Source organism: Carcharhinus amblyrhynchos, chromosome 8, assembly GCF_965287045.1.
Source record: "Carcharhinus amblyrhynchos chromosome 8, sCarAmb.v2.hapA, whole genome shotgun sequence".
Taxonomy (NCBI): domain Eukaryota; kingdom Metazoa; phylum Chordata; class Chondrichthyes; order Carcharhiniformes; family Carcharhinidae; genus Carcharhinus; species Carcharhinus amblyrhynchos.
The window spans coordinates 111,325,587-111,346,932 of NC_137331.1; the positions used below are offsets into that span (position 1 = coordinate 111,325,587).

Genomic DNA, 21,346 nt, shown 5'->3' on the forward strand with positions numbered 1-21,346 from the left:
CGACGTTCTTGACACTTTTCGCATTGCTGTCTCACAGCGCCAAGGCCCCGGGTTCAATTCCCAGCTTGGGTCACTGTGTGCACGGAGTCTGCATGTTCTCTGTGTGGATTTTTTCCAGGTGCTCTGGTTTCCTCCCCCAGTGTGAAGGACGTGCTGGTTAGGGCGCATTGGCCGTGCTAAATTCTCCCTCAGTGTACCTGGGCAGGTGCTGGACTCTAGGGAATTTTCACACTAGTGTCATTGCAGTGTTGATGTAAGCCTACTTGTGACTACTAAATAAACCTAAAATAAACTTAAACTTTTCCTCGATTGACGGGACTACTGATGCATGAGCAGTCCAATCCCCCACTGGATATCCAGAAGAAATATTTTCTGCTGGTTAGTTGTTAAGTTGGCAGAGGACGGTGATGGAGGTGAGAGTTATGCCAGCTATTGATAAATGCGACAGCCCGCACTTGTAGGAATGCACGCTGTTTGCAGCTCTGAAACATGTTCCCAGCCTTTGCTGTAGAGGGCAAAGATCCTGCTTCTAGCATTCTGCTGCCTTGCCTGGAACGTGGCTGATGAGTCAGGTCTTTTATTTAATGTTCTGAAGTTACTGGACCTTCACCAGTTCCCAATTACTGGTAAGCTCAGCCTCTCCCCACCTGCTCATCCCATTCCTCACAATCAGCTGATCTGCTGGCGCTCCCCTCAAATCCACCAACAAATGACGGCTGCCTGACGTCTCTCGCAGCGGACAGAGCTGACTCAGGAATGTTTCCCCAGTGCCAATTAAACCTCCTCGCCACATATCAGAGCACTAGCAGTAGGCCTTCACCTCCTGTCATCCTGTTGGTGTACGCTTCAGCAGAATGATCTTCATACAACAGCCAACGTTAAAAATCAGTACGAATTTCTTTTACATTCTTTGGTTCTGAATCCAAGTGAAATGCTGCCAGCCCCAGCCAGTCTGAGCCCACATTACCAGGCAATTTGTCAAAACAGATCATTCCACTGTAAAGACAAATTTGTTTGAGGGGTGGGGGGGAGGGGGGTGGGGCATGGGGGGGTGGTAGGGAGATGGGGGCATTGGGTGGGGGGGGGGGGTGGAATTTATCGCTCCCATTTTCGGGTGAATTGGCAGTGGGAGCGGGTATCCCTGTGGCAGTCCCAAAACAGGGTTTACACTGACAGGAGTTCCCATTGCAATTGTCACCATCCCCTGCCAATGACATAGCAGGAATCACAGCGCTTAATCTCATACTCTGTTTTCCCCTTCTTAATCACTCCCATGGTCTGTCTTTGCTGGATTTTAAACTGCTCCCAATACTCAAGCCTATTGGGGTTTTTTTGCCAATTTGTATGCCTCTACCTTGAATCTAATACTATCTCTAATTTCCCTTATAAGCCATGGTTTGGCCATAATTCCCTTAACGACGGCACGGTGGCACAGTTGTTAGCACTGCTGTCTCACAGCACCAGAGACCTGGGTTCAATTCCGGCCTCGGGTCACTGTCTGTGTGGAGTTTGCACGTCGTCCGCATGGGTTTCCTCCGGGTGCTCCGGTTTCCCTCCATGGTCCAAAAATGTGTGGGTTAGGTGGGTTGGCTGTGCTGAATTGCTCCTTAGTGTCTGGGGGACTAGCTAGGATAAACACATGGAATTATGGGATAGGGTCTGGGTAGGATTGATGTCAATGGGCCAAGTGACCCAAGCTAGGAATTGAACCCGGGTCCCTGGCAGTGTGAGGCAGCAGTGCTAACCACTGTGCCATCCGGTATAGGACCTCATCCCTTTTTCAACCTCTGTCATTTATACCACGACAATTGGCTGACAGCTATCTCTATAGACAGTTATATGGGTATGATGGATGTAGAGGGATATGGGCCAAATGTGGGCAATTGTGACTAGCTTCAGGGTTTGAAAAAAGGCGGCGTGGACAAGTTGGGCTGAAGGCCCTGTTTCCATGTTGAAAACCTCTATGAATCTATGTTGACCCTCCCCCTTCAGAATGTTCTGCAACACCTCTAAGCTATCCTTGACCCCAGCACAAGGAGGCAACGTACCACCCTGGAGTCCCTTTTGTGGCCACAGAAGTATCTACCTATTTCCCTCACAATTGAATTCCCTATGACTATTACTCCCCTCCTGTGCACTAGAGCCAATCGTGGTGTTACGAGTTTGGGTGCTGCTGTTATTATCCTCTGAGGGGCCATTCCCTCAACAGTATCCAGAACGGTATATCTGTTTTATATGGGGACAATGTCAGACCCATCTCTTTCAAGCCTGCTTCCAGGCTTTGGCTAACATCAGTGGCCTCTGACTGATGGATTTTCTCCCTCAGTGGAGATAGCAATCCTCCATGCCTTATTAAACTTTGCTTTAGCTGCAACCACCCCCAAGACTGGGAAAAGAGAGGGGGAAAAATGATCATGCATTTTTGACATACTTGCTGGCCATCCAGTGATCCTTCACACTATGCCGTGATACCCCCCCCATAGTTACGTAGCTTGTCACTATCGCATGTGTGTAGGTAAGTGTGAAGAATGGAAGCTGTGGAACAAGTACTCTGGAAAAGAATTATAGAATCCCTACAGTGCGGTCATTCGGCCCATCGAGTCTGCACCAACCACAATCCCACCAAGGCCCTATTCCCATAACCCAATGTACTTACCCTAGCTCATCCCCTGACACTCAGGGGCAAATTAGCTTGGCCAATCCACATCGTGGGAGGAAACCGGAGCACCCGCTGGAAACTCACGCAGACAAGCGGAGAATGTGCAAACTCCACACAGACAATGACCCAAGCTGGGAATCGAACCCGGGTCCCTGGCGCTGTGAGGCATTCCTTTCCCTGGTAAGAGCTAGGTACTGATATTTTTCTCCCTTCAGTCTTTGACAGTTAGCTTGAAGATAAAACAATTCCTTCAGTGAGGCGTTGCAGCATTCTGCTTAATGTGGCGAGCCTTTATTGGTTTATTTTTTTGCCTCATCAGATAGTTTTCAGTCACCATTAGCGGCACTTTAACCTGATGCAAATGCAGCCTAGGGCTTTTTATCAGATAATGCCCTTCAGAAGCTCCCTGGGCCATTCCTCTACATTAGGGGCTGCTTTGTAAATGCTATTATCCGATTGTTTCAGGGCAATCTGCTCCCCCCTTGGGGAGGTGCTTGGCACGTACTTCACAGCAGCTTACTCATCCACCAACGTTGATGCAAATGGAAATGATTGAAAGAAATTGATTTAAATTGGCCGCATGAAAGTTTTAATCGCACGGCATTCGCCAGCAATCAAGGCTTTAAACGGGAATACATTCAGTCCATACTCACCCTGCGGCATGTGGATAGTCTGTAAGGCACCCAGGGGCATCCTGAGGTCATGAAAGGTGCTATATGAATGCAAGTCTTTCTTGCTTTTTTTTTCATTCAGTGATCCAAATCAGTTAAAGTGAAAAGAACATTGAAGTAACTTGCTGGTGTCTCCCTGGGTATATTGTGGAAAGACTGTAGAGCTCCATGTGTTGGCTATTTTAGTTGCAACATTGAAAAACCCTGCCTGTGTTCAGCCCTTTGATCTGTGCACATTGAATTCCTGGGTCAATGAATGTAGTGTGATCGTTCCTTTTCCTGTGATATGCCAAAGTCTTTGCAATTAAGAATCCACGGCTTTCCACATGTGGTATGCTGCTTTCAGGGAATTCCGACCAATTGGCGTTTTCATAGAATTCCTACAAAGAAGTCATTCGTCCCATTGATCCTGTATTGACCACCCAGGACCTATCTCCTAAACACCACCTATTTACCCTGTTAATCCCCCTGACACTGAGAGGCAATTGAGCATGGCCAATCTGTTTAAATCAGTGGAAATTTGGGCAGAGTGAGCATTCAGCTTCTTCCATGTGTCATTCTGCACCGTAAGCACATAACGTTATATACATAGAATCATAGTATCCCTACAGTGCAGAATAAGGCCACTCGGCCCATCGAGTCTGCATCGACCACAATCCCACCCAGACCCTATTCCTATAACCCTGCATATTTACTCTGCTAATCCCCTGACACTAAGGGAGAATTTAGCATGGCCAATCAACCTAATCCGCACATCTTTGGACTGTGGGAGGAAACCGAAGCACTTGGAGAAAACCCACGCAGACATGGGGAGAACATGCAAACTCCACACAGACAGTGGCCCGAGGCTAGAATCAGACCTGGGTCCCTGGCACCGTGGGGCAGCAGAGCTGGCCACTGTGCTACTGTGCCGCCCTTGAATCCATTTAGATCCTTCAATCCAGCACTGATTAACCTCATCAGAATCAGTTTTCAGAGCCGTGCAGACTGAATCCTTGAGTAAATTATTGGAAGCCTCTGGTAACTGGCCCTTTTATTGTCTTGATAGATGTTTTAAGATTGCCTTCCGTTGAGCTCATTGACCTGTTAATGTTTCTAAATTCAGGAAGATAGCGCTGACCTCCGGTGCCAGCTCCAGTTTGCGAAGGAGGAAGGCGCCTTGATGCGCAAGAAGATGGCCAAACTGGGCCGGGAGAAGGATGAACTGGAACACGAGCTGCAGAAGTACAGGTCCATCTACGGGGACGTGGACAGTCCGCTTCCCACCGGCGAGGCCGGGGGACCCCCCAGCACCAGGGAGGCCGAGCTGAAGCTGCGGCTGAAGCTTGTGGAGGAGGAGGCCAACATTCTGGGCAGGAAGATCGTGGAGCTGGAAGTGGAGAACCGGGGGCTGAAGGCCGAGATGGACGACATGAAGTGCCAGCACGATAAGGACTGCCTCGGCCGGGAGCACGTCCCAAGCATTCCTACCTCACCGCACGGCGATTCCGTCGAGTCGGCCGCAGAGCTGCGCCGGCACCTGCAGTTCGTGGAGGAGGAGGCGGAGCTGCTGCGCCGCTCCATCAGCGAGATCGAAGACCACAACAAGCAGCTGACCAACGAGCTCAACACCCTGAAGTGCGGGCCCGGCCTGGAGTCCACCTGGATTGAGGACGGCGCCCTGAAAGCCGGCGGCTCTCTCCAGGAGGAGCTGAAGGCGGCCAGGCTCCAGGTGAACGAGCTGAGCGGCAAAGTGATGAAGCTCCAGTACGAGAACCGCGTGCTGATCTCCAACGTGCAGCGCTACGACCTGGCGTCGCACCTGGGCCTCCGCACCGCCAGCCCCCGGGACAGCGACGCCGAGAGCGACCCGGGCAAGAAGGAGAGCGACGGCGAGGAGAGCAGGGGCCCGCCCCAGCCCAAGAGGGAGGGCCCCATCGGCGGGGAGAGCGACTCCGAAGAGGTGTGCGAGAAGACGTCGGGCTGCGGGAGCAGCAAGCCCTCGGACATGACCGACCTCTGCACCTTGGAGCTGCTGAGGAAGAGGGAAGACACGGAGTCCCTCATCAACATCAAACGGGAGGCCGAGCGCCTGGGCAGGACTGTCGACAGGCTGATCACGGACACCGACAGCCTGATCTACGACGCCAAGCTGCTGGTGACCAGCACCGCCCCGGACCAGGGCTTCAGCGAAGGCGGCGAGAGGGGTGAAAGCAGGAACGAGCCTGAGCTCCTGGACACCATCAACAGCAGGATGAAGGCCTTCCGCTCGGAGCTGCACACCTTCATGGAGAAGGTTGACCACCTCGGGGAAGGGCTCAGGGAACAGATGGATGACCTGTCGCCGATGCCAAACCTGACGGAATCCGCCAGCTTCCTCTCCTCGGTGACGTCCATGTCTCGAGACTCTCCTGTCGGCACCATGGGCAAGGAGCTTATCACTGACTTCCAGGTAAGCAAGCTGGGCCTGCCTGCTTTTAGATTACATGCTACTGCTGCTGCTCCTGCTACTGCCTCCAAACTAAGTAACACTTCGCTTCTTTACTAAAGCATAAACCAAACTACACTAAAAACAAAACCCCTACTAAATACATTCTGTATTCAGCTCATGGATCTTGATGTGAAGCCTCGAACGTAACTGGAAAACAAAAGAGAAGATGCTGGAAAATCTCGGCAGGTCTGGCAGCATCTGTGAGGGGAGAAAAGAGCTGACATTTTGAGTCCAGATGATCCTTTGTCCAAAGGGCCATTTAAACTCGATAAAGGGTCATCTGGATTCAAAACATCAGCTCTTTTCTCTCCTTACGGATGCTGCCAGACTTGCCGAGATTTTCCAGCATTTTCTCTCTTGGTTTCAGATTCCAGCATCTGCAGTGATTGGAAATATTGTCAAAGTGACTATTACAGTAAGAAATCTCACACCACCAGGTTAAAGTCCAACAGGTTTATTTGGTAGCAAAAGCCACTAGCTTTTGGAGCGCTTGGTTAATAGTCTTGCCTAATAGGCAAGACTTGCAAAGTGACTATTAGGCAGGCCTGTTAGACTGTAATGAGAATAATATTCATTTACATCCGAGTTTCCAAAGCTTATCGAGGCGGGCTGAGATATAATTATGATGTGGAGACGCCAGTGTTGGACAGGGGTGAGCACAGTAAGAAGTCTCAGAACACCAGATTAAAGTCCAACAGGTCTATTTGGAATTACGAGCTTTCGGAGCACTGCTCCTTCCTCAGGTGAGGAACCTGGTGTTGTGAGACTTCTTACAGATATAATTAGGCTATTTAAAGTGTAGCAATAATCAAATTACAGATTGTAAAAAAAAATCTGTTCTTTTTACAGTAGATCATACTTTAGACCTACCATCCATTAAAGAAATATACACGTGATTTTCTGGCCATTCCCTTTAATGCAGGGAAAATTGTGGGTTGCTGGGCACAGAAGCTGGTTGTTTAACCTCTGTAAACCTTGAGGGCAGTGTGTCCACTCACAGGCTGCTGTTCCTGGGCTATCGCAGATTAGGTGTGGTGGCAAATTCAGTGCAAAATGGTCACATTTATCCCATATTCTCTTAGTGATAGACGGAGAGGTTGGAGGAAGCAAAGCAGCTTCTTCTGCCCTGAGCTGCTGTTCACGAGAGGTGATCGAGGACAGGAGAAAGACGCATTCCCCCCTCTGTAAGCACAAATCTTCCCAGAATATTGATAGCTGCACTTTTCAAGTGCCAATCCTGAGCTGCCAAGCTGCTGTGTGAGTGAAATAGTAGCAGCATGAACCATATCATTGAATCATAGAATCCCTGCAGTGCAGAAGGAGGCCATTTGGCCCATTGGGCCTGCACCAACCACAGTCCTACCCAGGCCTTATCCCCATAACCCCATGCACTTAACTGAACTAATCCCCCTGACACTAAGGGGCAATTTAGCATGGCTAATCCACCTAACCCACACATCTTTGGACTGTGGGAGGAAACCGGAGCACCCGGAGGAAACCCACTCAGACACGGGGAGAACATACAATCTCCAGACAGACAGTGACCCAAGCCAGGAATCAAACCCCGGTCCCTGGCGCTGTGAGGCAGCAGTGCTAACCACTATGCCACCGTGTCGCCCCATGTTTTAACTGCCTGCTTTGGGAAGAGAAATAGGCTTTGCAGTGTTTTGGATATAGAGTGGACAGTCCAGTTTTTCAGCTGCCTGGGCATTTTCAGAATATCTGATCCTCAAAATAAAAGCCCAGCACTTTTTCAACTGGACGAGGGCGAATTAATGATTTGCATTTTCATTGAGATTTCATTGGCTTCACCTCAGGTTTAAAGGCATGATTCACCCCTCTCCTGCCTTTCTCCCACTAGACCCTTTGCCGTCCTCCTTCCCCTGTTTGATTTTGAACTTTGCAAAAAAAAAAGATGTGACAGCGTTGTTTGCACTGTTTGAGCGTGTGCACAGAGATGAGGGCGCGGGTGTGACAGAATGAGCCTGCAGAGCTTACATCCTGATAGCTCAATGGCTAGGCTCGCTATGCAATGGCGCACTGAGCCACACAAACAGGATCGATAACTGCATTATGCTGAGTTGGTTCATCACGGCAGGGAAAGTGTCAGGGGCCCTCCGATTGGCTTCCTGCTAGTTAACCCAGTATACACCACAGCATACGGTTATATCTTGCAAGGCCATAGTGAAGGTGGGGGGGGTGGGTTTATTGCCCCTATGAATTGTCCCACTCCATTTCTTCATGTTTCAATCCATCCCGTTCATCGCAATGGAGTGTTAAGTAAAAGTAATACAAATTTCCACACAAGTTTTTGTTAGTCAAGGCTGTTTTATTTTGGACGGATACACAGATAGGAAAGATTTCGAGGGATATGGGAAAAATGCAGGCGATTGGGGTTAGCTGACATGGGCCGAAGGGCCTGTCTGTGTGCCGGGGGATTCTATGAAGGCTGTTGCGGGACAGGGGCTGAAGTGTATAAATGGAATTCGGGCTCATATCGGTCAAGGGGGATGTGTAGTGGAAGTTTGTACCGCAGAGAGTGGCGGGTGCCTGGAACGTGCTGCCAGAGGAGGTGGTGGAAGCAGGCACGTTAGCAACATTCAAGAGGCACCCGGATAGGTACATGAGGGAATAGAGGGATACGGACTGAGTAAGAGTAGAATTTTGTTCTAATTTTAGTTAGGACATCATGATCTGCTTGGAAGGCCGAAGGGCTTGTCCCTATGCTGTACTTTCCTTTGTTCTTTGTTGAATGGTGGAATAGCTGAGGGGGTTGAATAACGGATGCTACGTACATCGACTGGAGCAGTTAAAGGCCATGATTTGCACTTACCAGCTGAGTAAAATTTATACCTAAGCTTAATCAATATTCTTAATACCCTGATAAATATAAAGTGGTCAGGAGTTTTATCCATTTCAGTGCTAGGCATCTTGGGGATCATTTTTATAGTGCTTTCCTAGAAAAAAGTGTTTCTGAAGTAAGTGCTAGGCATGGGAAATCTAGAAATATTGTTGGGTTGTAAGACACCAGCACTGTTCTACTGGTCAAATCTCTCCAGCTACAATTCCGTCTGTGGTCAGGGTTGGATAGAAAATGGCAGCAACTGGGGAGGGGAAATGAGATTGGAAAGTTCACGTACAAATTTCAAATCGCCTCTGTCTCCCATGTCGCTAATCGCCGGCGAGTGTTGTGTTGATTGTGGACAGTTTTGGAGCTTATCTTCTGCGCTCTTCACGGTTGGAAGGGTTTGCTGGCCCCCACTATCCATTCTTAAATGTCAAGGGTAGCCACTTCAGCAAACTGCTATGGGCCTGTTGACCAGGAAATATTGGGTGGGATTTTCCCACCGCGCTCACCCCCCAAGGCCAGAAAATCCCCCCTGAGGTCAACGGACCTTTGTATGGTCCATCCCCACCCACTACAATTCCCACGGCAGGCGGGATGGGAAAATTCCACCCCCTATCTCTGTATGACCCATTGCCTTGAAAGAGGAAATGGAAACAGAAAATGTTAACCTCTTCGACACTGCACATCACACGTTGAAGTACAATCAACCAAAGAGCAGTTCATAAAAGTCACTAGACTTCCTAAAAGTTACAGTTGATGAGGTTATCAGGTAAATGTTGAATGCATTTGTCCAGAAGTGAAGCAAGGTAATACCTCATTTAAAATGAACAGGTTGCCACCCATGTCATTTATCCATTGCTAACACCAACAGAATACGGAGCTTTATCTGTTCATTGAGGGCATTAGTTCTAATCGCTGTGAGCTTCTCAGGTTCCCTTGGAATCCCATTCCATGAGCTGAACGACAGAATTCCAGAAGCAGTTCGAGACTCACAATGATCCATGGAAAGACTACAAGGTGCACATGCCATGAAATCGAGCGCCCCGCCTTCCTCGACACAAGGGAGCGCGCGGCGCCCTCGGACGGGCAGGACAGTGATTTCCGGATGGTACTTGCCACTGGCTGAGGGACCACCCTTGGATGACGCTTTCTGCATGGCTGCTGCGAGGATAGGCCAAACCTTGTATCCAAATTCTTTCATGATCCGTAAGCTTACCGTTGGTTTGATTCATGCATCCTTCATTGCATGCGCCTCATAACCAGTGTTTGCATTCTTTTCTCCTCTCTTTCTCTTTTTTCTTTTCAGATGTTTCAGCCCATCATTTTGCTTATACTCATTTTGGTTCTGTTTTCATCACTCTCTTATGCCACTGTGTTTAAGTTGGTTTTTCTTTTCACGCTTTTCTTTGTCTTGTAGTTTTTTAGTCGTCTACTATACCCATTTTTGTTTTTTTTTTATTTCCCCCCTGTCCTTTGTTGTTTTTGTTAAATCGCCCATGCACTCAACAGTCCAAACTGAGGGACCAGCCAGATTGGCAGCCGGTCCCCGATCACAGAGAAGAGCCAGAGACCCTCCAGACACGAGGCGCCATGGACCAAATCCGCAAAGCTGACGGAGACTACAAAATATACAGGGCGGAAAACGAGAGCTGCTTCAGGATGGAGGTAACTAAAGGAAACGCTGCCGGCATTTCTGTGGGAAAGGATTTTGAGTGATGTTCCCATTCAGGGGGATTGGGTTTGATTCCCTCTCTTACAATCCCCATAGAGACTGATAACTTCTAAAAAGTGATATGAATTTCCCACAGTCTGTGCAAAGAATCAAGGTTTCACATTTTGAAACTTTTACTGTAACAAACCAACTAAGATCAACATTGAGTAAACATTATCTTAACAGGGTATCTAATACACAAGATTACAGAAAAGTATTCCTAATTAACGTCTTAACACAGGATGGCACAGTGGTTAGCACTGCTGCCTCACAGTGCCAAGGACCCAGGTTCGATTCCTGGCTGGAGTCACTGTCTACGCAGAGTCTCCACATTCTCCCTGTGTCTGCGTGAGTTTCCTCCAGGTGCTCCAGTTTCCTCCCACAGTCTGGATAGGTACATTGGCAGTGCTCGATTTTCCCTAAGTGCACCTGAACAGGCGCCGGAGTGAGGCGACTAGGAGATTTTTCACAATAAGTTCATTGCAGTGTTAATGTATGCCTACTTGTGAGTAATAGATAAATAAACTTTATAAACAGCTGAAAATTCCACCCTGCATTTATACATTGCACCATATTCTCTCTCAACATGTAACCCTGGGTCTAAAGTCCAGTTCCTCCATCTCTAATATGATTCTTTCTCCCTGCTTCGCTGGGGGACATCTTCCTATTTCCTTTTAAACAAAGTTCCTTTCACTTAGTGCTTTGAGCGTAATCAAATGGACTCCTCATTGTAAGGAACTTTTCACATTCAGAACATGGGATCTGTCCTAACCAGCATTCTGCTTGGTGCTCTCCCCAAAAGCAGTCCTTTACTTCCTGACATAGCAGCACCCATTGTGGATCTTCTTCCTCAAAGCCCTTGGTTTGACTTCCCCCTCGAGTCTTCCCTTTGTGTCATAGAAACATAGAAGGAGCAGGAGGAAGCCATTCAGCCCTTCAAGCCTGCTCCACCAATCATCATGGTCATCGCTGTTTGTCCAACTCAATAACCCAATACCGCTTTCTCCCCATAACTTTTGATCCCATTTGCCCCAAGTGCTATATGTAGCCACCACTCAAATACATTAAATGTTTTGGCATCAGCTACTTCCTGTGGTAATGAATTCCACAGGCTCACTGTTCTTTGGGTGAAGAAATTTCTCCTCATCTCCATCCTAAATGGTCTACTCTGTACTCTCAGACTGTGACCACTGGTTCTGGACTCCCTCACCATCAGGAATATCCTTTCTGCATCTACGCTGTTTAGTCCTGTTAGAATTTTATAAGTCTCTGTGAGATCTCCACCCTTATTCATCTGAACTCCAGTAAAAACAATCCTAACCTAGTCAACCTCTCCTCATACATCAGTCCTGCCATCCCCGGAATCAGCCTGGTAAACCTTCGCTGCACTCCCTTGAGAGCAAGAACGTCCCAGAGTTAAAACATGCACTAGACCTTCAGTAGAGCTTGACCTGCATCCCCTGTCCCCATGGTAACTAGATCACGAGGGCAGAGTTCAGTACAGCTTCACAACATCATCCATTCCAGGGCATTCTGTTTAACCTTAACTTAAAAAAGACAGTTTGAAACATAACTGTGATATAAAGTCTCACGGTCCTGATGTTTGGCTTTAACATTTGAGATTGTCAGTGAGGGCGACCTTTGCCTTTCATCATCAATAAATGGAAGGATTGCAGAGGAGGCAAAAAGAAAGGTCTTTACAGGCCACACAATCAGGATGTTGTCAATGTATGACAGTAGATAATGAGCAAAGGCATGAACATTTATCAAAATCCTGGAGTTTTGCTCACCTCTTCGGACCAGTGAGTTGTAGAAGTTTACAGCATGGAAACAGGTCCTTCGACCCAATTTGTCGGTGCTGTCCTTCTTTTAAAACCCCAAAGCTGGTCCCAATTGCTCGCATTTGGCCCATATCCTTCTATACCCATCTTACCCATTTAACCATCTAAACGCTTTTCAAAAGACAAAATTGTACCCGCCTCTACTACTATCTCTGGCAGCTTGTTCCAGACACTCACCACCTTCTGTGCGAAAAAATTGCACCTCTGAACACTTCTGTATCTCTCCTCTCTCACCTTAAATCTATGCCCTCTAGTTTTAGATTCCTCTACCTTTGGGAAAAGATATTGACTATCTAGCTGATCTGTGTCCCTCATTATTTTATAGACCTCTATAAGATCACCCCTCAGCCTTCTATGCTCCAGAGACAAAAGTCCCAGTCTATCCAGCATCTCCTTATGACTTAAACCATTAAGTCCCAGCAACATTCTAGTAAACCTCTTCTGCAATTTTCTAGCTTAATAATAACCTTTCTATAATGGGGGGACCAGAACTTGGTATTCCAAGTGTGGCCCTACCAATGAATTGTACAGCTTTAACAAGAAGTCCCAACTCCTGTATTCAATGTTCTGACCAACGAATGCCTTCTTCACCACTCTGTCCACCTGTGACTCCACTTTCAAGGAGCTATGAACATGTACCCCTAGATCTCTTTGTAACTCTCCCCAGTACCCTACCATTAACTGAGTAAGTCCTGCCCTGGTACAGTCCACCAGAATGCGTCACCTTGCATTTATCTAAATTAAACTCCATCTGCCATTTGTCAGTTCACTGGCCCAATTGATTAAGATCCCATTGCAATCTGAGATAACTTTCTTCACTGTTCACTTTGTCAACAATCTTAGTGTCATCTGCAAACCTACTAACCATGCCTCTGATATTCTCATCCAAATCATTAATGTAAATTACAAATAACAGTGGACCTAGCACTGATCCCTGAGGCATACCGCTGGTCACAGGTCTCCAAAACAACCCTGTACAACCACCCTCTGTCTTCTGTCATCAAGCCAATTTTGTATCCATTTGGCCAATTCACCCTAGATCCCGTGAGATCTAACCTTATGCAACAACCTACTATGCGATACCTTGTCAGAGACCTTGCTAAAGTCTGTGCCGACAACATCAACTGAGAAATTATACACAAGGTAGAGAATCTTTCGATTTGCAGCCAGTAGATTTGCAGGTGGTGATAGTGTGTGAATTAGTAAGGCTGGTTACCCCACCACCTTCCTGCCCATCCCCTGAGCTTTCCCACATCTTATGGTGATGGGTAATTGGCATCAGCCAACCCTCCCATCCTCCCATATTCCTATAGAGGCCCTTAACTGGCCAATCAATGGCCTGTTCCCTCAATGTACACTTGGCGAAGACAATATAAGGAGGCCAGCCTGCTTTTTCACCAAATCCGGTAAAAAAGTTGGAGGAAAGGGTGTTACCTGCTTTGTACAGGGATGCAGTGTGCCTAGCAGGGGTTATCCACACGCCCCCCACTTTATGTGCCTCCACCCACCCTCACCCCTGGCCTCCAGAACCCTCCCCCCACCCAACATCCTCCACCAGTCCTGCCCCCCTCACCTAAAGTTTAAAGTTTATTTATTGGTGTCACAGGTAGGCTTGCATTGACACTGCAATGAAGTTACTGTGAAAATCCCTTAGTAGCCACGTTCCGGCACCTGTTCGGGTACACTGAGGGAAGATTTAACATGACCAATGCACCCAAGCAGCACATCTTTCGGACTGTGGGAGGAAACTGGAGCATCCGGAGGAAACCCATGCAGACACAGGGAGAACGTGCAGACTCCACACAGACAGTGACCCAAGCTGGGAACCGAACCCAGGCGCTGTGAGGCAGCAGTGCTAACCCCACCCCCATTCCCAGGTTCCACAATACTCCTCAACCAATAGTCCTGGGCTCACAGTCTGGCATCCGTGTTCCTTCTCCTCAGACTGCTTGTAATCCCAGTAGCAACCACTATTGGCGCGCAGGACAACCCATTTAGGTGGTCTCTCTCGCTGGCCGGCAACTCCCGAGGGGGTGGGACTCCCTCTTGCTGAGGGCCTCGTGTGCCACTCTCAGCTCGTTGGGGTCACGCCCTGTGTCATCACTGCTAGGCAGCACCTCATGAAGTTGGTCAGCTCAAGAGCGAGCTTTGTACTGAGTATGCGAGCAAGACATTCCCCTCAGCAACCGTCTCCTTCTCCCACCCCGTAGAATCCACTCCGTCATCTCTGGAAGGGTTGGGGTGACTGATGGGTTAACACAGTAACAGCTCAGTGCATCAATACAACCACCGTCTCTCTCATTCTTTCTCTCTCTCTCCACTCGCCAGAGAAAATGGGAAATTGTCAATTTAAAAAACAAGAAAAATGAGGATATACCAGAAACAGCCCAAAGTGAAGGCTGCGGCCTGTGGAATGAGCCAGGGGCCTTTCTCAGGATTGGGAGTCTGGCCACACTGTGTTTCTGCAACAGGAACACTCAGTATTCCAGTTACACACTAGGACTGGGGTCATGACTTGCACAATCATGACCTTGCTTTGCAGAAACTTGTATTTCTTTTCTCTGTTTCTGGCAGCCAGTCAGTTTTGAAAACTTTCTGTCCTTCCAGAGCACTCAGCACACAGTATCCCACATCACCATTCTCCAACCACAACCCTGTAGGAAGTGTCTCATTAGAGAAGATCTTTATTCAGACTGTATTAGTGACAGGTAGTGGCAAGAGAAAGATGAGTTGTAAGGTTTGTGCTGTGTGCACCAGCAGTCCCTTGTTGGAAAATTCTCTCTGGTGTTTTTACAAGGTAGATGTGTGGAGGACGGGGGGAGCGCTGGACGCTGTTCCAAATATAGCCTGCCACATTTTTTGTTTGAGTGTTTGTAGTCAGGAGAAGAAGGAATGCAGGGGCAGCCCCACAATTATACCGTGACCCAGTGCCAACCTGCTGAATATCTCTTTTCCCAACCCGACATTCCGCACATTTAGTGGCCAATCCTAACTGGCTCATTCTAGGAACTACAAAAGGTTGTGAATATAGTCATAGAGTCGTTGAGGTTTACCGCATGGAAACAGGCCCTTCAGCCCAACTTGTCCACGCTGCCCTATTTCTTTAGAACTCCTAAGCTAATCCCAATTGTCCGTATTTGGCCCATATCCCTCTATACCCATCGTACCCATGTAATTATCTAACTGCTTTTTGAAAGATAAAATTGTACCTGCCTCTATTACTACCTCTGGCAGCTTGTTCCAGACACTCACCACCCTCTGTGTAAAAAAATTGCCCCTGTGGACACTTTTGTATCTCTCCCCTCTCACCTTAAACCTATGCCCTTTAGCTTTAGACACCCCGACCTTTGGGAAAAGATATTGACTATCTACCTTGTCTATGCCCCTCATTATTTTATAGATCTCTATAAGGTCACCCCTCAGACTCCTGTGCTCCAGAGAGAAAAGTCCTAGTCTATTCAGCCTCTCCTTATAACTCAATTCATCAAGTCCCAGTAGCATCCTAGTAAATCTTTCTGCACTCTTTCTAGATTAATAATATCCTTTCTATAATAGGATAATAGGGTGACCAGAATTGCACGCGGTATTCCAAGTGTGGCCTTACCAATATGTTGTACAACTTCAACATGACTTCCCAACTCCTGTATTCAATGTTCTGGCCGATGAAACCAAACATGCCGAATGCCTTCTTCACCACTCTGTCCACCTGTGACTCCAATTTCAAGGAACTATGAACATGTACCCCTAGATCTCTTTGTTCTGTAACTCTGCCCAATGCCCTACCATTAACTGAGTAAGTCCTGCCCTGATTCAATCTACCAAGATGCATCACCTCGCATTTGTCTAAATTAAACTCCATCTGCGATCAGCTGGACACTGGTCATGAGTCCTGCTCCAGGGCCCCGCTGATGTCCCCTGGCCCACAGTGCTACTCGAACAGCCAAGCGGATAGAAAGGATCACCCACGTTAACTCTGGAATGCATTATCTGAAAGGGTGATGAAGCAGATTCAACAATAACACTCTGAAGAAAAACTGGAGAAATGCGTGGAAAGAAAAGCAAATGAGGCTTGGGAAAAGGAGTCGGATTAATCAGACAACTTTACCAAAAAGCTGACATAATAATGATGGGCCCAATGGCCACCCCTTGTGCTGTGCCATTCCATGAAAGAGAAGACAGAGAAATCTGAGTAGCAGGGAAAAAATGTGAAGCTGGGGAAAAATTGGAGGCGCATAATTGAGGAGAGGCAGGAAAATCTTGGCTGGAATTCTCTGACCGTTCATGCCTCGCTATCACTGCCAGTCACAGGTGGGGTCAGAGAAGTCCGCCGTGCAAATACAATTTAATTTGGTCTTTTTTTTTTAATGGAACTTTTCAGCTCAGCGAGACAGTCATCACTCACATCCTCCCGCTCCATCCTGCAGTCCCACTCTTTCTGTGGTTAAGGCTATACCGCGATGCTGCTTTTGGTCTCTGGTGGTGAGCAAACGTTTAAGTGACTCCAAAAACAAACCAGAGCGTGTGGTTTTAACACAACGCAGATATAGGTTTGCCGTAAGGTCAAATCTCCTGTTGTTTGTTAGTGGGAAGCCCTTTAACGAGTAATAGTAACTGGAAACAGCACAATCCAATATTCAGAGACAGCAGGCAATGATAAAAGGCCACACTTGGAGAAGCAGTAGGACAAGTACAGCTCAGTACTGAGACCACTGCTCGACTATAAATATTTTAGCTACTGCAATCCTGAAAACTGGAAACTAAATAAATGTTAATGTCGAAGTCTCTCCAGTTGGTAATTTTATTATAAAGATTTGTGTGAAGAGTGTCAATATACTATTAATTACAGCGTGGCAATTATCTTAAAGTGAACTGTGAGTTAAACGAGACATTGACTGTTCTACAAATAGAAACAGCCGGAACACTCTGGGTCGAGAGCTTCTTGTAGGTCAGTAGCACTGAGGAAATGTCTTGCAGTGATCATAGAATCCTACAGTGCAGAAGGAGGCCATTTGGCCCATCGAGTCTGTACCGAGCACTATCACACCCAGGCTCTATTCCTGTAACCCCACATATTTACCCTGTTAATTCCCCTGAAACTAAGGGGCGATTTACATGGCCAATCCACCTAACCCACACAATCTTTCGAACAGAGAATATAGAACATTGCAGCAGAGTCCAGGTCCTGCGGCCCTCGATGTTGCGCCGACCTGTGAAACCAATCTAAAGCCCATCTAACCTACACTATTCCAATATCATCCTTATGCTTATCCAATGATCATTTAAATGCCCTTAATGTTGGCAAATCCACTACTGGTGCAGGCAGGGCATTTCACACCCTTACTACTCTCTGAGTAAAGAACCTACCTCTGACATCTGTCCTATATCTATCACCCCGCAATTTAAAACTATGTCCCCTCGTGCTAGCCATCTCCATCCGAGGAAAAAGGTTCACACTGTCCACCCTATCCAGTCCTCTGATCATCTTATATGCCTCTATTAAGCACCTCTTAACCATCTCTCTAACGAAAACAGCCTCAAGTCTCTCAGCCTTTCCTTGTAAGACCTTCCCACTATACCAGGCAACATCCTGGTAAACCTCCTCTGCACCCTTCCCAGTGCTTCCACATCTTTCCTATAATGCAACAACCAGAACTGTACGCAATACTCCAAGTGCAGCCGCACCAGAGTTTTGTACAGCTGCAACATGACCTTGTAGCTCCTAAACTCAATCCCTCTACCAATAAAAGCTAACACACTGTACACCTTTTTAACAACCCTATCAGCCTGGGTGCCAACTTGCAGGGATCTATGCATATGGACATCGAGATCTCTCTGCTCATCCACACTACCAAGTAACTTACCATTAGCCCAGTACTCTGTATTCCTGTTACTCCTTCCAAAATGAATCAGTTCACACTTAACCACATTAAACTCCATTTGCCACCTCTCAGCCCAGCTCTGCATCTTATCTACATCCCTCTGTAACCTGCAATATCCTTCCGCACTGTCCACAACTCCACCGACTTTAGTGTCATCCACAAATTTACTAATCCATCCTTCTACGCCCTCATCCAGGTCATTTATAAAACTGACAAACAGCAATGGCCCCAAAGCAGATCCTTGCGGTACACCACTAGTAACTGAACTCCAGGATGAACATTTCCCATCAACCACCACCCTCTGTCTTCTTACAGCTTGCCAATTTCTGATCCAAACCACTAAATCACCCTCAATCCATGCCTCCGTATCTTCTGCAATAGCTTACAATGGGGAACCTTATCAAACACTTTACTGAAATCCATATACACCACATCAGCTGCTTTACCCTCATCCACCTCTTTGGTCACCTTCCCAAAGAACTCAACAAGATTTGTGGGGCATGACCTACTCTTCACAAAACCGTGTTGACTGTCCCTAATCAAATTATTCCTTTCTAGATGATTATAAATCCTACCTCTTATAATCCTTTCCAAAATTTTGCCCACAACAGAAGTAAGGCTTACTGGTCTATAATTACCAGGGTTGTCTCTACTCCCCTTCTTGAACAAGGGGACAGCATTTGCTATCCTCCAGTCTTCTGGCACTATTTCTGTAGACAATGACAACCTGAGGATCAAAGCCAAAGGCTCTGCAATCTCCTCCCTAGCCTCCCAGAGACTCCTAGGATAAATCCCATCCTGCCCATTTTCTACTTTGATACTTTCCAGAATTGCTAACACCTCCTCCTTATGAACCTCAATCCTGTCTGGTCTACTAGCCTGTATCTCAGTGTTCGCCTCGACAACACTGTCTTTTTCCTGTGTGAATACTGACAAAAAATATTCGTTTAGTGCCTTACCTATCTCTTTGGACTCCACACTCAACTTCCCACTACTGTCCTTGACTGGCCCTAATCTTACCCCAGTCATTCTTTTATTCCTGACGTGCCTATAGAAAGCTTTAGGGTTTTCCTTAATCCTACCTGCCAAAGACTTCTCATGTCCCCTCCTGGCTCTTCTTAGCTCTCTCTTTCGGTCATTCCTGGCTAACTTGTAACTCTCAAGCGCCCTAACTGAACCTTCATGTCTCATCTTGACATAATCTCCTTCCTCTTCACAAGCGATTCGACTTCTTTAGTAAACCACGCACGGTTCCCTTGCTCGACCACTTCCTCCCTGCTTGACAGGTACATTCTTATCAAGGACTAATTCTTGATAAATTGATAAATTTTTGATAAATCTTTGGACTGCGGGAGGAAACCGGGGCACCTGGAGGAAACCCACGCAGACACGGGGAGAAACTCCACACAGGCAGTGATCCAAGCTGGGAATCGAACCGGGTCCCTGGCGCTGTGTGGCAGCAGTGCTAGGCACTGTGCCACCATGTTGATCTGAATCCCAAAATCCAGTCTGGATTGTTTCTGCCATCACAGCCGGTTGTTGTGAGTAACAAAGGGAACAATCGCGTTTTGTTGCCACCTGCCTTTTTCGGTTAAGCAGCTGACAGAAGGGAGTTTATTGCAGCTGGCACACTCAGCTGGTCCACTCTTACTACTGGGACTTTCACCAGGGCTAACAATTTGCACAGCCTCAGATTTCATGGTCACCTGCAGTGAGATCTATCCAAGCTCCAAGAGTGGAAGCTTCATAACCACTTCTGTGATAGCTGAGAAAGGTTTGAGGAAAAGTTCTGAGAAAGTATTGGGATATCTCTTGATGGGCTTTAACTGAACATGTTTCTTTTTCTTCGCAAAACACTCAGCTCAGGGATTCCCGTGTTTTACCAGAACAGGATCTATCTGTCCAAGAGCTGCAGGATCGTCTGGAACAGGAAAGACAACTTCGGGAGAATGAAAATGAAAAATTCACCAGCAAGATCATTGAGGTGGGTACAGGCTATTGCTGAGGTTAAACTGTTCAAATAGATCAATGCAAGGTCCTCAGGGAAGTTACACATAAGAGAAAGAATGGTGTCCTTGGTGATTGGAATGCTATAGCATCAGGAAATCCCAAATGTAATCCCTAGTCTCAATCCACTACTCTCACTCAGAAGCTCATTTCAATCACTATTGGACCAGTGCCTTTAGGTGAGGGAGAAGTTCTTGATTTCTATCCAATGAACTCGGACCATGAACTCTTTCCTCCATTTTGATTTCCCCCCCACAATGCCAACCTTGTTCTCATCTTATTGCAGCCAGACAGCCCTGACCTTTATTCTGCTATTAATACTTACTTTGGACCAATGTTTTGTGTCTTTACTACTATCACTAACACCCGCTTTGCCTTGTGTCCATGACATCCCCATCTCCTCTGCTCTCTAACCTATCCTTGACCTCTTTTGCTTTACTTTCCTCTCTCCACTTTTACAACTGGAGAAGACTTATCGTAGCTCTAACTCTCTTCAGCTCTGATGAAATAAGATCAATCATAGAATCCCTATGGTTGCAGAAGGAGGCCATTTGGCCCATCGAGTCAGCACTGACAACAATCACACCTAGGCCCTTTTCCTAGAAACCCACATATTTACCCCACTAATCCCTCTAACCTACACATTCTCTGACACTAAGGGGCAATTTAGCATGGCCAATGCACCTAACCCGCACATCTTTGGACTGTGGGAAGAAATCGGAGCACCCGGAGAAAACACACACAGACATGGGGAGAATGTGCAAACGTGATCCAAGCCAGGAATCGAACTCGGGTCCCTGCAGCAGCACTGACCATTATGCCACCTGATGTCATTTTGTAAAATTCATTTGTGGAACGTGGTCGTTGCTGGCTGGCCACCATTTATGGCCCATCCCTACTTGCTCCTTGTCCAGGGGGCAGTTGAGAGTCAATCATATTGCCGCGGCTGTGGAGTCACATGTAGGCCAGACCGGGTAAGGACAGCAGATTTCCTTCCCTAAAAGGACATTAGTGAACCAGATGGGTTTTTGCGACAATCGACAATGGTTTCATGGTTATCAGTAGATTCTTAATTCCAAACATTTTTTATTGACTTCACATTCCACCATCTGCCATGGCAGGATTCGAACCTGCGTTTCCCAATAATATTAGCCGAGTTTCTGGATTAATAGTCTAGTGATAATACCACTAGGCCATTGCCTCCCCATATTGGACTTGAAACATTAACTCTGTTTCTCTGTGGACATATACTGCCAGACC

The 21,346-nt window shown here is 47.1% G+C and overlaps 1 protein-coding gene across 3 annotated transcripts in view; it reads left to right on the forward strand.

The window, feature by feature from the left end:
* mtcl1 (microtubule crosslinking factor 1) overlaps window positions 1-21,346 on the forward strand; it is a 212,445-nt gene that overhangs the window by 110,948 nt on the left and 80,151 nt on the right. For all 3 annotated transcript variants that reach the window (XM_080194647.1, XM_080194649.1, XM_080194648.1), the window contains exons 5-7: window positions 4,436-5,761; window positions 10,158-10,313; window positions 19,941-20,063. In XM_080194647.1, the coding sequence (XP_080050773.1) occupies window positions 4,436-5,761; window positions 10,158-10,313; window positions 19,941-20,063 (1,605 nt within the window). The remainder of the gene's footprint in view (window positions 1-4,435; window positions 5,762-10,157; window positions 10,314-19,940; window positions 20,064-21,346) is intronic.